Source organism: Osmerus mordax, chromosome 25, assembly GCF_038355195.1.
Source record: "Osmerus mordax isolate fOsmMor3 chromosome 25, fOsmMor3.pri, whole genome shotgun sequence".
Lineage (NCBI taxonomy): Eukaryota > Metazoa > Chordata > Actinopteri > Osmeriformes > Osmeridae > Osmerus > Osmerus mordax.
Genome location: NC_090074.1, coordinates 4731099 through 4746953, shown reverse-complemented (window position 1 = coordinate 4746953; position 15855 = coordinate 4731099). Strand labels below are relative to the sequence as shown.

The window sequence follows — 15855 nt, the reverse complement described above, 5'->3', positions numbered from 1 at the left end:
TCGCTGAGGGGTTACAATGTGTGTCAAGAGGCCAGATTCAGGGCTGCATGCTGCCCACCACTGCCAAGATTTAAACCGTGTTCGAACTGAGGGAGGGGGCAATCAGTTTAGAGGGACCCTTCATTAAGAAAGACCTTGGGGGGGTCGTGTGACATTAGTTACCCGTCATCCTACCCATCATCCACCTTGAAGACGACCCTCCAGGACCTCCAATACGATTCAAACACTGGATGGAAAAGTACAATATTTTGTGACAAAGCCATGCAAAATAAGGTTTGGGTCAGTTCTGTGTCAATCCAGTCATTTTTGTGTGGAATGTTATGAAATGTGAAAGCAGCTGGATTGATTTGAAACAAACAAAAAAGATTATCAATGTAAAACATGTATAAGTAAATGGTGGTTTAGAAATTTGAGGTCAGGTGACAGAGTGTGCCTATATATTTGTGTATTTATAATTTTAACAGGTTAACCTGAAACCTGACACACTGCACAGGAATGTATAATGCTCCAAAGGACAATATGTATGTACCAATAAATGTAATATCATGACATTTTACATACAGTATTAAAGTAGACATTGAAGTGATTAGGCTACATTATTGTGTGTCTGCATAAAGTGTTGCGCAGCAATGTGGGAGTGTGCAGGATGAGCAAATCTTGTTCCACCAATGTGAAGGGTAATGTGGAGTGTGCTAAAAGCTATGTGACATTCATATCAAAGTATTCATTTATATAAAAAATGTCGATAATTACGAATGTGTGACATATTTGTCAATGACCTTTTGATTGTATCTTGTGCAGGACAATGATAATCACTTCATTGGAAGTGTTATAAACGGTTGCTAAGAGTGATATCATCCTGTACTTCTTTAAAAAAAAAAGTTTATTAAAAGTTAATTAATACATTATTTATTCATTTTATTCCTTTATTTGTTTATTAATAAACATTATTTAGTTGATTAATTGGCTCGCGCGATTGCTTTTGGTGCTTCTGGTTGCCAGGTTTCTCGTTGCAGTGACATAGGGGGCGACTGGAAATAACCTGGCAACCCTAGCCGTCCACCACCACCACCATACCAAATCATAATGGGTGCTATGTGGATCGGTTGTTCTGAAACCTCTCAGACTAACATTATATCTTTCGTGTGCCTCTGTCTTTATCTTTCGTGAACATGACAATATAACGAGGCATTGGAGCGTTTGATAAGGTAAGTACAATTAAAATGGACTTAAAATGGACGGTGTTTGTTTCTATTCAATCGATTCAAGTTCCAGTGATGCCCGGAATCAACCGGAATTGTTAGCTTTTACTAGCCTAGCCAGGTTCAAAATGAACCCAGTGGTAGCTAACACCGTTGCTAACTATATGGCAATCAGACAATCTTAATTTTTTGGAGGTGAATTGCGAACAATTGTATTTTTTTTTAATAGAACCATGAGCAACAGAAGCATCTCGCCTGTTAACTTAGTCTAGCTCGCTCGTATTTATATTACATAAACGTGTGCAGCAACGCGAGTCTGTAATCCTGGCTTGACTGAAACGCGGAGCACTGCTACAACACACTACTAGTGTCACTAGTGCCTTGGTTTTTTTGGCGACATATTTGCATAGCTACAGCTTGACAATCATCATATGTGAATGAATTTGTGCCCATAACGATCATTATTTGTGTTCTGTTGTGAGTGTTAATGCTGAAATACTAATGACTGTGCTTGCCGATCATTGACATCACCGCCACCACCAGCACCTCACAGCTGCATAATGAATGATACCGCAGGGACCAATGATTCCCTAGCAGCAGCACCCCTGTGCAGAGAAGCAAATGACGTGAAAGTCATACAAGCCCCGTAGTTACCCATCAGAGGAGGGGTCATGAAGCGTCAGTCAATGAAGAGATAAACCTGTCACATCCACGGCTTCCAGTTCCTCTCCAGCTATCTATACAATGCCTCGTCAGCAGCAGACCAGTCTGTCTGATAGCGAGCTAGTGCAATTTAGCAGAGAGCAGCCTCCAACCATTTCTGCCTGTTCCTCCGACCTCAGCATAGTAAACGCTGCTCTTTCAGTCCATCTCAGGATCACATGCTTGTTAAGAGATACCTAGCTTAGTCCGTAGCTCGTGACAGAAACAGGTGACACATTATAGTGACCTTGAATCCCACTAATAGAAGAGATCTATTGTTGGAGCTGTGTGTGTGTGTACTAGTGATGTGTGGTAAATAGCCTACATGTACCAGCCTACAATGCAGGCAAGAGCCATCATCAGGTGCTGGCTGTTAAACACCTGTTGGCCTTCATACCAACGAGCAAATTGGAATGACTAGCCCCTGCCTAATGCCCAGGGGCAGAAGTCGAAAACGATCTGATCTAAGCAACATTAGAGCCAATATTAGCTAAGACGTTTGAATTACACTCAGATTCTACAACTTTCGGCTACTTTTCAGAACCAGCCAGGGAGTGTGCGTTAAGGACATTCGACACCACAGCCACAGCCAGGTGCTTGTCTGTCGAGGAAGTTACTCAGTGACTCGCTTCTGTGTCGTCACCTGAACTGACTTGTTTCGACCGCGGTTCCCTGTCCTTAGGACGAACTCAGCCAAGCTCCATTCCTGTGAGCCTGACTGATCATTAACCAGCCTGCTCAGTCGGAGCACTGTTCGCGTCCAGAGATGACCGCATACCTCCTTTTGTGACAGCTTGATACTTTTGCCAAAACTGACAAAGTAGAGTATGGGGTTGGATTCAATTCTAATTGGACAGTATACAGAGTATTTATTGAAGAACTAACATCAGTTGTCATAGTACCGCTCGTAAAAGCCTACTGTGTGGATTTTGCTACATGACAACCAATGTCAGCTCAGCTACTCGATACATTTACTGCTAACATTCTTGGGTTTCCAATGTATCAATTTATACTTTTCGCACCCAGACGTTGCACCTGAAATGAAGAACGATTGTGTATTTATTTATATTTTTATCATATCATATTCTTATCCTCTCCAAGGTCCAGTCCTCACCTGGCTTGGTTGACCAGATCATATTCCATCTCCAAATTTCAGCTTTAACAAAACCTACCCTCTAGAATCATGTCTGGGCCAGGAGATCTACCTGGTAAGTAGTGTGTTGGGTGCTGGACCAGGAATCCAACACCGTGTCGTTACAAATCAGGAATGGTGCTTCTTGTCTGGAGAGCCGTCTGGAGAGCTGTTGGTATGTTCTTGTCCCAGCCTTGGAGTCTGGGATGGGGATGGGAGGCATGTCTCTGCCTATCGGCATGACCCGGCGAGCCCTCAGCTACGACGACAACCTGGAGGCCCCCATGTCCCCCCCGCCCTCGGACATCAACATCAACAACCTGTGGAGAAGGCCGGTAATCCCTGATAGAAAGTTCCAGCAGCTGGCTGAGGTAACACACACACACACACAAACACACTCGCTCATTCAGGGGTGACGTTCGGGATTTGTGTGAACCTCAGTTGTGTGCCCTGCCTCAGGAGGACGAGTCTGGAGGCAGCAAGACCCACACTGCCTCGTTCACCGCTGGCTCCGCCAAGCCCCACGTCCCGGTAGTGAAGGCCAAGGCCTCCTCCATCATCATGAACTCCCTCATGACCAGTAAGAACCCACCGCTCACCCCAAACTGACCCCCATATCTTCCCGCGTCGCTGTCTACATGCTTGTGTATCCTTATGGCTGACTCTGTCCCCCCCCCTAAGAACACACTCAGGACCACATGTACAGATTTGAGCAGAAGGCGGGGCTAACTGACTCGAGCTACACCCCCCACAAGGGTCTGACCGCCGAGGAGACTCGCTACCACCAGCGAATGCCGGACTCCCTCCAAGTAAGTCACAACGAGCCCCTCGAGTTGCCGCGGCAGCAAACCAGTGACATTCCTTCGCGGGCCAGACAGCGCCGTCGAACGGGTGAGCCACGCGTTCACGGGTGTTGGTTTGTCCACACAGAAACTGAACGTCCAGAGTGCGGAAGCGAAGGACGACAAATCGACGTCGTCGGCTCAGTCGACCCCTTCCGGAACGCCCCAGGGCTCCCCCAAAAACAAACGCAGGTAATGCAGCCATCGCAGGTAATGCAGCCATCGCCGCTCTGCCCAGACCTGTGTTCAACCGTATAAAACCAACGTACCGGCCATCAGGCCATCCCTTTTCGTGTCAAGTATGGTGGATGTATGAACGGCCAAGCTAAATATGAAACCGCCGTGCCCAACCCGTACACTTTGTACTTCCCAGCGATACGCACTTTTATCTATATGATTGATTGGTGAATGATTGCAACACCTCACAAAGCTGACTTGTGTTTGTGTGCATGTTATTCGTGTCCTGTGCGTGCATATGACAGGGGCTGGTTTAACAGCCAGGGGTCGACAGCGTCCCTCACCGGCTCTGACCTGAGCGTGAGCTCCAGCAGCAGCGTGGACATGGGCCCCGTCGAGGCCGGGGGAGCCGTGGAGCGCTGGGGCGCGTTCGGGCCGCGGCCCAGCGTCCAGAAGCCACCGCTCGACCCGAGCACGGAGCCAGGCTCCGGCGGCGCAGGTAAGATCTCAGGGAGGTTTCGATGGCGGTATTTAAGAGGGAACTAATTCCCCTCAGGGTTTTCGTTTGTTTGGTCGTGCTCGGAGAACTTCCTAATTGGAGAACCGATGTAGTCATGTAGCCGAATCGTCTCATCTTCGATGTGCAGGCTGTAGCTGTTTTGATAAAATAAGAAGATGCTTTTACCAATACTACTAGTATGTCGTGCTACACTGTGTGTTACTGCTTTGTATCGTGTTTCTATAAGGAATTTTGCCTTGGGAGACCTATAGTTTCAGTACTTTCTTTGTTTTTCTTGTGAGGAAGAAAGTCTTATCTCCCTGGTGACTGATTATCTGTCCTCTTGTTATGAGCCGTTGGTGTCAAGGTACACAGATAAACCAGGCAGCGTTGCCTAAACTTGGCATCTCGTTCATTGATGCACTAAAACCTTCAAGTGCCCCTGTTTATGAGATAAAGTCACATTTTTAAAGTATTGCACATGCTTTCAGATAAATACAAATATATATACTCCGAAATAAAATGCTAAATGAGCTTCCTCGTATAGATACGACTTTAATAGGAAGTCAATTCAGAAGTCATATACTTGCTGTAGGACCAATCTTGATTTCCACCCACGTGGTCTACGCAGTGGACCAAAAAAAGGCATGTGCATTCCAGAGAGGTCAAATGTTCTCTCTCTTCCAGGGGGCTTTGCCCTGCAGGCGTACCGTGGTGCCCAGAAGCCCACCCCCATGGAGGTCATGAAAGCCCAGGCCACGCGATTGGCCGAAGACCCCGCCAGTAACAAAGCCCCTCCCAAGATGGAAATCCCCAGCATGGATGGACGGAGGCAGGGCGGCCGGCCGGCCAAACTCAAGCATCGGGACATCAACATTCTTACGCCTTCCGGCTTCTGAGACACCGTGCACTCCCATATTTCTAACACACACACACACACTCTCACTCACACACTCTACACACACACACAGATGCATAATCACACATTATAGGGATAGAGTGTTTTATCCTAGATGACAGCTCAGGGAGAACCTCACTCTGGAGGGTTGAGTGGTTTGCTGGTCTTACCCTTTTCCAGTTCCTGTGCTACCTGTTCACTCCCTTTCCCTCCCCCAGTGATCATCTGTGTCCTTGGAGACAAATGGAAAATGTTTTTTGTTTGTTTTGTTCTCCTTCCTTTGCACTAAAATGTGTTTTATAGATTCGGTAATGATAGTGTGATCAAATACATGTGCTGGTGCCATGTCTTTTGTTGTTTCTCGTATTTGCTTTTCACCTCAGTGTTTTATTTGCCTTTTTTGTTGTTGTTGTCGAGATTCAAAGGTTTTGTGTTTCTGTGTCTTTTCTGTTAAACGTTTGAAAGTTCTGATGGTGCAAAAATCCTGTTTTTCAGTTGATTCAGTTATTCCATTCTGTATTCTATTTCTATTTTGATCCTGAAAAGGAAAAGGAGGGGGAAAAAACACACTGGAATTTTTGACATCACTCCGTATTCTTCAAATTAGTATTTGCTGCTTGGAAATGTGTCCTTGTTTGATTTCATTAGCTGTCATCGATAACTGTCATTCCCCAAATGTACTTTTTGTGATCAGAAATGTCACCAACATGATGGTCCCTTCATTCAGTCTCGTTTTGGTATTTGTCTGTACCAAAAAGATAAAACTTATAATGTTATGTATTTAATATTGTGGTGATTGTTGTTCACCCTCAATGAAGTGTACTGTTATTCTCATTCCTCTTGTATGGATTTGAATTGACTCTTGTAGATTATGTGACACTAACCCTGTTGTCAGCAGTTTTCTATTTTTGAAAGAAATATCCATATATATGGTTGTATCCATATATATGTCCCCTCTGGACCTATGTTGTGTATATATTCAGAATAAAAAATATTAACAACCGCACTGAACTTCCTTTTTCATTGCATTTTTGACAAGCTGGACAAATCACCAGTAGGTGGTCTATAATGATGCAAGCCCTACACAACTTCAGGATAGTGGAAATATAAACCATATAATGACCCAGTTCAGGTTCTGGATGTACTAAAGCATTATTCAAATTGCACCCTGCGTAACCTAGTTCAGTGACGTTTCAACATGGAAATTGCATCCCTAAACATTGAAGTGGGACCACTATTTCCGAGTGACCTTCCACAGCATGTACTCACGGTGACCACTAGGTGGCCCCAGTTCCACAGGCGTTTCTAAATCATTCAGGGACGCCCTGATACAAAAACGCCCCGCAGTTGGTTCGACTTCTAGCTACCGAATTAGCAAGGCTAGCTAGCTCAGCCACTAAGAGCGGACATGTTGAGCCGGCCCCTCCGTGATTGAACACCACTTTACTAAGAATTCGGCTGCTTGGGCAAAGAGTCGGCTATTCGGGCAATCATGGACGCCGTCAATGCATTTAATCATGAGGTGAGTAGGGCTCCAGAATGCAGAGATTGCAGGAATTCGTCTATAGATTAGGTGACTGTCATGTGTGTGTGTCTCACTGTGGACTGAGGACAGGCGAGGAAGGCCAGGATACACAGGCCTTGCTAGCTACCTGCAGTGCCGACATAAAGTGCTCCAATTTGTGTGGCCATATCCGCTAGAAAAATACAGTGTGCCACAAATTTCTTGTATGGATTTCACAGTACAGTAACAGGAAAAATGCTATTGCTGGCTAACATTAGTCGGCAGCTAGCCTGTGGTAGCTGAATAGCAAGCTAGCTTGCTTGCTTGGCGCCCTGTGGCAGCTGGCTAGCCTGCTAACTAGTAGCTATAGTTCGCTAATCATCACAACAACAATTGAAGGAAAGCTAGCGTGCTAACGTGGTAGACTGATCGTAACTGTCTACAACAATAATTCAGGAAACAACTTGTTTTACTGATTGCATAAAAACATCTAGTATTATGCTAGTTAACCTAACTAGCAGGAAGCAACAAGGACATGTCTTAATACTTCTCCCTCTCATCCCTGCTTATGTTGCCTAGCTAGCTAACTCTGCACCTCTCTCCATCTGTACCGCTCTAGTTATTCTCATTGATGGACACGAAGCCCCCGATCTCTCGAGCGAAGATGATCTCCATTACTAAATCAGCCATTAAAGCAATGAAAGTAAGAATGTCGGTGTTTTAGTACATCAAGTGATATGTGTGTGTGTGTGTGTGTGTGTGTGTGTGTGTGAGAGAGAGAGAGTGCGTGACAATGTGACAGTAAACTTGGGTGGGTAAATTATTGTTCATGGTGTTCCTGTGTGTCATGTAGCTTATTCAGACCTGTTTCCTCATGAAACCACTAATAATCTCTCTCTTTTTGCATCTTAGTTGTATAAGCATGTTGTCCAGATTGTTGAGAAGTTTATCAAAAAGGTAAGGGGCGGGTCGAGGGACCTTTAGTCATCTGGCACATTTGCATCAATACTGTATACTTCAGACAGGAGAATGGGAGGAACCTGTCTTCAGATTCCCGTCTCCTGTAACCTGTGTGTCACACGTCACTTCTGAGCACCTGTTGTCTTGTGCATCTGTAGTGTAAACCAGAGTACAAGGTGGCAGGCCTGTATGTGGTGGACTCCATCGTCAGACAGTCTCGACACCAGTTTGGAACCGACAAGGATGTGTTCGGCCCAAGGTTCACCAAGAACATCACCGGAACCTTCCAGAACCTCTGTCTTTGTCCTGTGGAGGACAGGGTAAGACCATACTGGGGATGGGGATGGGGATGATTTCGGTGTAATACAAGTTTCAGTCCAATGGCCTAGACGTGGTATACTTGGCTAAGCCCTTCTCTGGGTCTCCCTCCCCATCTTCTGTGTATAGAGTAAGATAGTCCGCGTGCTCAACCTGTGGCAGAAAAATGGGGTGTTTAAGATTGAAGTCATCCAACCTCTGTTAGACATGGCTGCCGGATCCGGCAGCTCTGCGGCCTTCACCGACATGGACGACCCCGACACAGGTATCTACCGTACACGCGTGTGTGTGTGTGTTTGTTTTGCCATACGAGAGCGTGTGTCAATATCTGTTGTCCTCGTCCCTTAGGTTCGCCCCCGTCGCCAGAGAAGGAGTCTGTTGCCGCGGTAACGACTAACTCCATTGTCGCCGCTGTTCCTCAGCTGCAAAACTCTGATGCCTTTGCTGCCGTGGCACAGCTGTTCCAGTCTTCACAAGGACAACAGGTGGGTGGGGGGGTGTTTGGCCCGGGGCACTTGAGTTTGCTCGTCCTTGACAGGAGGACCGTTTGATATGATGGAGTCACCTTGTTGATAATGTAACAATTGAATAACCGAAAGGCTGTGGGCCAGATACTGTGAAGAGGGTGATGAGAGTTCAATTGTTCCAACGGGGGTGAAGGAAATTCTCCCTCCCTTGTCAGCAAATGAACGACGCTGACCCAAGTCAGCTTGGGCCTGTGAATGAATCCAGCCCTACTTGTGGTCATTTAGGGGGCCTTAAGTTTCCTATCTTAAAAAGAAATCACAAATCCGATGTCTCAATCCTGGGTTCAGCCTTTCGGCCTTAATTCGGTGCCTTTCTCTTCCAGCTTCAGCAGATGCTTCAGACCTTCCAGCAGCAGCCGGGAAAGCTCCAGACACACGCGCAGCCTCCGGCCAACCTCCACCACTCACAAGCCCAGGCCCAGACACATCCCCACCTCCAGCCCCAGAACCTCACCCCTGGCCTGGGCACGGTGGCTCCGCATCTCCCCCTCCCCACCCAGCCCATCCAGCAGAAGACTGCTTTTGACAAGGTTGCTGTGAGTACCTCTTATTCTTCCATAGCGTGCATCAAAGGAGACCCTCTTCGGCAGTTGGTGAGGAGGGTTTATCACAGGAACGCCACCAGACAACCAGATGTTCAATGCAGGAGAGCAACTACTGACATGGACGTGAAAGAAGACAAATTAGTTGTACTCCAGCTTCAGCTCTATGCAGTCATATAACAGTTAAGCCTCTCGTGGCACGGTGACATTTAGTAAAGCTTACAAACTCAACTCTTTCTTGTCTTTCAGACGTTGCTGGACCGCTTTGACTACGACGACGAGCCCGAAGGCGGAGAGGACTCCAAGAAGGATGAGACCTCCTCGATCCAGTCCTTGTAAGCTCCTCTACCGTGTCATGCCAGAGACTGCTTCTGTAGACGGGAGTGTGGGAGTGTGGGGAGTGTGGGGAGTGTGGGGAGTGTGGGGAGTGTGGGGAGTGTGGGGAGTGTGGGGAGTGTGGGGAGTGTGGGAAGTGTGGGAGGGGGGGAGGAGGGAAGTGTGGGAGTGTGGGAGTGTGGGAAGTGTGGGAGGGGGGGAGGGGGGGTGGGAGGGTTTTTCCTCCCTCCTTTATGGCGCTGTATGCTTTTGACCTGTCTCTGACATATTTGAACGGTGTGTGTGTGTGTGTGTGTGTGTCTCATTGACAGTGGACAGCAACCTCCAGGGTTCCCTCAGCACATGGAACACTTTCAGCCACACATGATGGGCATGTCACAAGACCCTTCACAGCAAGTAAGAACAACGCATTCAGACTTAAAAATCCCCCCTCAATCTCCTCAGCTTCAGTATATCAGCTAGCCATTCTCCATTTCTCTTTTTCTGACTAGAAGTTACGTCTTTTGGAAAAAGAAGAGAAGGAAAACAACAACAAGCGTTGTAAAGAGCATCTCTGCGCTGATGGGTTTCTAACAGCTGATTTTTCTCTAACCAGGTGTCCCTCCCTCCTAACGGGCAGCTCCAGGGCTACGGGCTGATGCCGGGGCAGGCCTACCCAGGAATAATGCCTCCTCTGGGGCAGGCTCACCCAGGCCAGTCCCTTCCCGGCTCGGTGGGTCCTCCAGGCTTCCCAGGAGGCTACCCCCATCACAACGAGGCCTTCAGCCAGCAAATGGGCCAGCCGCATCAGGTGAGAGACCCAGGGGCTTAACCTTCACCTCAGCTACTTAACCCCCTGCCCCCACCACCCTGCTAGCACGCCCAGCCTTTAAAGTGTCTGTCGTTGCGCTAACGTGAGATGTTGTCTGTGGCGTCCCGGGCAGGATATGTGCATGGATCTGGACCCCGCGTCCATGAGAGAGGCCCGCCAGCGCCCCGACGGCAGGAGATCGCGCACTGGATCTAAGTAAGTTCCACCAACTTCTATTTTGGGGCGGGGGTGGCCCTGTTTTTGAGGGGGTCCCATTGTGGCACCGTCACGTATGTCCCCTCCTCCCTCTCTCCCTCCCCCGCAGGTCGCCCAAGAGGAGGAGGTCACGGTCCAACTCGCGCACGCGGCGCTCCCGCCACCGGCGCTCGCGCTCCCGCGACCGCCACCGCCTGTCGCCGCGCTCGCGCTCCCAGGAGCGGCGGGAGAGGGAGAAGGAGCGAGAGCGCCGGCAGAAGGGGCTGCCCCTGCTCAAGGCCGACACGCTGAGCGGTGAGGTTTCATCTTGTTCTTTTTTTTTTTCTCTTTCCTTTTTTTTTTTCTCGTTTCACTGTCTCATCTTTTCGGTTTCTCCCACGGGAGCCTCAAGTGAGCCACACTTTCTTTGCTCCCTCCCCCAGTGTGCAGCACCACTCTGTGGGTGGGCCAGCTGGACAAGAGGACCCAGCAGCAGGACGTGGCCTGTCTCCTGGAGGAGTTCGGACAGATCGACTCCATCAACGTGAGTACTCCCCCCGCCCCACCCTCTCCCCCCATAGCCCGGCCCATCACCTGCTCACGGCTACACTGACCCCAACCCTAGAGGCCCTAGGGCTTCCACCGTCCACCTTCCCTTCCCCTCTGATTCCTCCTCTTCCTCCCTGGTTGGTCCAGATGATTCCACCGCGAGGCTGTGCCTACATTGTGATGGTGCACAGGCAGGATGCCTTCCGGGCCCTGCAGAAGCTCAGCCGGGGCTCCTACAAGGTCAACCAGAAGACCATCAAGGTGAGAGAGCAGAGCCCCAAAACCAGCCCTAACCCTGCTAACCTGACTGTTACACATAACCATCCGGCAAGTCGTCCTTGGAAATAGTTTGGGAGAAGAGCAGGCGCTTCAAACAACTTTTTGAGCAGAGCCCCAAATCTAACCCTGCTAAACTGCCTTCAGGGGCTCTACAGTGCGCCCGTTTTACTCGCATATGCGAGGAAAAATATATGTGTGCGAGCATGGAAAAGTATTTGGGGCGCACGGGTGCGAGCGAGTTTTAACCGTAGACATACAGTCTGTTTTTAACCTATTGCAGCCGTCAGTTACGTGAAAAGAGATGATGGAACCCGAAAATGCTCAACCCATTATTTGCAACAGGAAACGATTATTCCTCATTTTTAAAAGAGATTTCAATTACTGAGAATCGTGACTCGGATAAACCTCATAGGCTGCGTCCTGCGATAGCATACTGCATCTGTCCTGCGCTGTAACAGCCTGGCTGGCGATCTAGCTAGCTAACCGTCACCCTCAGTGGGAACAATAGAACTAAGCAAACTAACGACCAACACGACACATACCAAAATAAACAAGTTCAACAATATAAACTTAAAACAATACTTCCGTCAACAAAATTAACCCCCCAACTGAGTCCCCTTCTGTCCTACCGCAAGCAATGCTGAAATCCAAGAGCGCAGTTGCGACACCACATGAACACCGGTGCGAATACCACATAAAAACTACATTTCCCATTAATGAGTAGTTTGAACCCATCCACCACAGAGGACCTCATTTGGATCAGTACAGAGGCACCCTCCCTGGAAATGTTTGATGCCTCTAAATGTGCTGTAGGCTGGAAAAAGATCAAGACTCCCATGCTACAAAGCTTGGCCAAGCCAGTCAGTTTGAAACAATGTTACAATGAATACGAAAAAGTAATAAATGAATTATGTAATGAATAAATAAGTAACCAATCCTGTTTCCGGTCAATTGTGTCGTTCATTCAATAGTCTAAGAATGATGCACATTTTAAAGTTTATAAAAACTGAAACTGACTAAGCCCCTTACAGTAAGTACAGGGACATTCCCCCTGAGGCAAGTAGGGTGAAGTGCCTTGCCCAAGGACGTAACTTCATTTTTGCACGGCGGGGAATCGAACCAACAACCTTCTGATTAATAGCTTGACTCCCTAACCGCTCAGCCATCTGACCCCCATGGAGACGGGGCTAGATGGATGCTGCTGTTGTGGTGGTCTCACGAATCCAACTCTCTCCCAAGGCTAGATAAGGCTTCAGTGGGGGTGTTTTCTGTGAGCTAAACATGCTGCTTGCTGCTTCTCTGCAGATCGCCTGGGCGCTGAACAAGGGCATCAGGTCGGAGCACAAGCAGTACTGGGACGTGGAGCTGGGGGTCACCTACATCCCCTGGGCCAAGATCAAGCAGGATCAGCTGGATGGACTCCGCGAGGGGGGCATGCTGGACGTGGACACCCTTTCCCCCGGTGAGAGCTCAGCCTGGCCTCGCTCCTAACAGATGCTAGTCTGCTGGTTGCTGGTGCATGAGGTTGTTTTGACTGTGTGTCTGTGTTTGTGTTTTCCACAGAGTGGAGGGGGGTTCAGAACAACCTTGAGGAACCGGAAGAGTCGGCCCAGAACGGGCGTTTTGAGCCAATGCAGACCGAGGAGGTCCCTCTGGGGCCGGGGGCCACGCCCGCGCAGGTGAACGAGGCTGAATCTCCCAAGGGGCTGTTTGGGGGAGTGGACGGGCCCTGGCAGGATGTTGAAACCACAGTAATATCCACTTCAAGCCACTAGACGGCGCCACAAACGTCATTTGGCACTGACTGTGTCTGTCTCTCTCCATAGGTCCCCCAGGGGCCACCCATGGTGGGTGTGGGGTCCCTCGCGCCCCCTGCCTTCCCGGGCCCCATGGGTATCCCTCCCCCATCCTTCCCCCCTGGTGGACCCCCACCGTTTATGAGACCTGGATTTAACCCCATGCAGATGCCTCCAGGTAAGACTCCGTCATGTCTCTAACACACACACACACACACACACTCAATTTGGGCCTATTGAGCTTTAAAAAAAAAAACTGATCTTGTTAAACATTGTCTACCCATCCCACCCTACTAGGGTTCCCACCTCCAGGAGCCATGCCTCTGGGCCCCCCTCCACCATCCGCTGGCATGGTGGACGACCCATCTCTAGACCCGACAGGCATGGGCCCCCGGAACAACAGCGAGGGCCCAGAGGGGCCTCACCACTACGGCCACCAGGGGCCCCTGCCCCCGCAGATTAGCCCCATGGGTCAGTTGAGAAACCCCACTCCAGGCCCCAGACCTATACACAGACATCCTATAGACCTAGAGATAGTCTCAGTGGTTCTCAACCCTGGTTTTTAAGTACCTCCTGTCCTGCATTTTTTAGATGTTTCCCTGCTCCAACACACCTGATTCAAATGAATGGGTCGTTATCTAGTTATGCAGAAGCCTGCTAACGACTTCATTGGAATCAGGTGTGTTGGAGCAGGGAAACATCTAAAACATGCAGGACAGGGGGTACTTGAGGACCAGGGTTGAGAACCACTGGTCTATAGTAATATATGGGCAAGAATGCTATGTGCCATAACATATACTGGCCAGAAAATTTGCTCTCTCTCTTCATATAATAAAAACCTAAGTGTCGTATGTCTTTTCTTCATGGTCTTGTGTTTTCTCCTCAGGTAACCAGGTGGGTGGCCCCCCAGGAGGTCCCTCAGTCCACCCCCCCTCGGGTGGTCTTCTGGGGGCCCGTCCTGGCATGATGCCCCTGCAGCGTCCTCCGGTCCTCCCGCCTCCGCACATGCAGCGCTTCCCTCCCCCGCACGCCCCGCGCCCCCCCCACCCCAACATGCCCCCCATGCCGCCCCACATGGGCCCCAGGGGGCCCCATCCCCAGATGATGCACCAGGAGCCGCCGCCACCTCCGGGGGCCTTTGGGATGCCCCCTATCCACAACATGAGGGGCCCGTTTCCCCCGCATGGCCCTCCCCCCGGGCCCCCTCCCTTCCTGAGACCGGGGGCTCCCCGGGGCCCCGAGGTGCCGGAGGAGATGGAGGGGAGGCCCTTCAGGAGCGACAGGCCTGGGTTCAGGGACCAAGACCCTGACTGGGAGAGGGAGAGGGATAGAGGCTTCGGGGGAGGGAGACGGCCGTTTGGCGACGGGGGTAGAGGAGGAGGTGGTGGTGGTGGTGGTGGAGGAGGAGGAGGAGGAGGAGGAGGAGGTGGGGATAGGATAGACGGCAGGGAACGGTTTGGAGGCTGGCCGGAGGAGGGAGGAGAGCAGAGAGGAGGATGGGAGCGAGACAGGGAGCGAGGGAGGGGGGACTGGCGAGAGCGACGGAGCAGCTTGGAGGGAGCGAGGGGGGAGCCCGGAGAGAGAGGCAGGGGGGAGCCCGGAGAGAGAGGCAGGGGGGAGCCCGGAGAGAGAGGCAGGGGGGAGCCCGGAGAGAGAGGCAGGGGGGAGGGGGGGGACCGGGGCAGGAGCGAGGGAGGCGATCGGGAGCGGGGGAGAGGGGACGGGGGCGACCGGGAGCGAAGCAGGGGGGAGGGAGGAGAGCGGGAGCGTAGCCGTGGCGAGGGAGGAGAGCGGGAGCGTAGCCGGGGCGAGGTAGGAGAGCGGGAGCGTAGCCGGGGCGAGGTAGGAGAGCGAGAGCGAAGCCGGGGCGGAGAGGGAGGGGAGCGAGGGAGGGGAGGCGAGGGGGGGGATAGGGAGCGGGCGAGAGGGCCCGACGGGGAGAAGCTGAGGCGGAGAGAGAGGGGCACGCGGTGGGACAGGGACGACCGGCGGGGCGACAAGGGAGCGGAATCGGAAAACCCGGAGCGCCTCCAGAACTCTAACAGCGCCGAGCAGCCAGCCTCCGCCGCTCCCCCGGTGCCTCCAACCCTTCCCAAGGATCCCAGCCCCGAACCCCGGAAAGACTCGCCCCAAGAGCCTGTCCAACAGGAGGCCGAGTCAGAACCCTTAGCCCCGCCCCCAGAAGAAACTGCTGAACCCCCAACAAGGACTGAGACTTCAGACACAGAGCCCACACAGGAGCCAGACGCATAGGCTACCCCCACCCCCCCCCCCCACCGCCCTTCCACAACACAGACCGAACTTTATCCACAAACCCTCTCTCCACCATCAGGCCTGGATGGATAAGGTCTGATACATGCCGTTGGTTTAAAAAAAACAACTAAACTACGAAAAGAAAAAAAAAAAGAACACAAACTACTGCTATCCACGTCCGCCTGGCGCAGTGCTCTGCAGGCTCTTGTCTCCTCCTTCAAAGAGGACTTGACAGGCCTGAGCAACAGAGTGAAGACAGGTCTTGAACGGATGTGGCCGTGAGACTAGGAAGACCGAGAGCGAGGCCAGTGTACGCGTCCTCTCAGTCCTACCGAGGCGTTTTCATTTCAACTC

General features: G+C 50.8%; 2 protein-coding genes across 2 annotated transcripts; both read left to right on the top strand.

Moving 5' to 3' along the window:
* Positions 1-1076: 1076 nt before the first annotated feature.
* LOC136933550 (putative monooxygenase p33MONOX) lies at positions 1077-6361 on the top strand. Its single transcript, XM_067228989.1, has 8 exons — positions 1077-1208; positions 3006-3112; positions 3229-3407; positions 3496-3616; positions 3718-3845; positions 3967-4070; positions 4361-4554; positions 5242-6361. Exons 2-8 carry the CDS (start codon positions 3088-3090, stop codon positions 5451-5453), a joined length of 963 nt encoding a protein of 320 aa, XP_067085090.1. The 5' UTR covers positions 1077-1208; positions 3006-3087; the 3' UTR covers positions 5454-6361.
* Positions 6362-6838: 477 nt separating this feature from the next.
* scaf4a (SR-related CTD-associated factor 4a) lies at positions 6839-15849 on the top strand. Its single transcript, XM_067228900.1, has 22 exons — positions 6839-6974; positions 7576-7659; positions 7869-7913; positions 8075-8236; positions 8364-8499; positions 8583-8719; positions 9085-9297; positions 9553-9638; positions 9951-10035; positions 10235-10429; positions 10563-10645; positions 10755-10939; positions 11068-11168; positions 11321-11434; positions 12758-12914; positions 13016-13131; positions 13279-13426; positions 13546-13719; positions 14135-14629; positions 14675-14808; positions 14941-15046; positions 15128-15849. The coding sequence occupies exons 1-22, from the start codon at positions 6945-6947 to the stop codon at positions 15499-15501; spliced, it is 3360 nt and encodes a 1119-aa protein (XP_067085001.1). The 5' UTR covers positions 6839-6944; the 3' UTR covers positions 15502-15849.
* Positions 15850-15855: the final 6 nt, after the last annotated feature.

What these genes read in the sequence shown, in the direction of transcription:
- LOC136933550 (XM_067228989.1), top strand. Translation starts at nt 3,088, where the DNA reads ATGTCTGGGCCAGGAGATCTACCTG. An exon ending in AGTTCCAGCAGCTGGCTGAG is followed by an intron (nt 3,408 to 3,495) that starts GTAACACACACA and finishes GCCCTGCCTCAG; the next exon opens with GAGGACGAGTCTGGAGGCAG. An exon ending in TCCCCCAAAAACAAACGCAG is followed by an intron (nt 4,071 to 4,360) that starts GTAATGCAGCCA and finishes TGCATATGACAG; the next exon opens with GGGCTGGTTTAACAGCCAGG.
- scaf4a (XM_067228900.1), top strand. Translation starts at nt 6,945, where the DNA reads ATGGACGCCGTCAATGCATTTAATCATGAG. An exon ending in CACAAGACCCTTCACAGCAA is followed by an intron (nt 10,036 to 10,234) that starts GTAAGAACAACG and finishes TTCTCTAACCAG; the next exon opens with GTGTCCCTCCCTCCTAACGG. An exon ending in CCCCATGCAGATGCCTCCAG is followed by an intron (nt 13,427 to 13,545) that starts GTAAGACTCCGT and finishes CCACCCTACTAG; the next exon opens with GGTTCCCACCTCCAGGAGCC.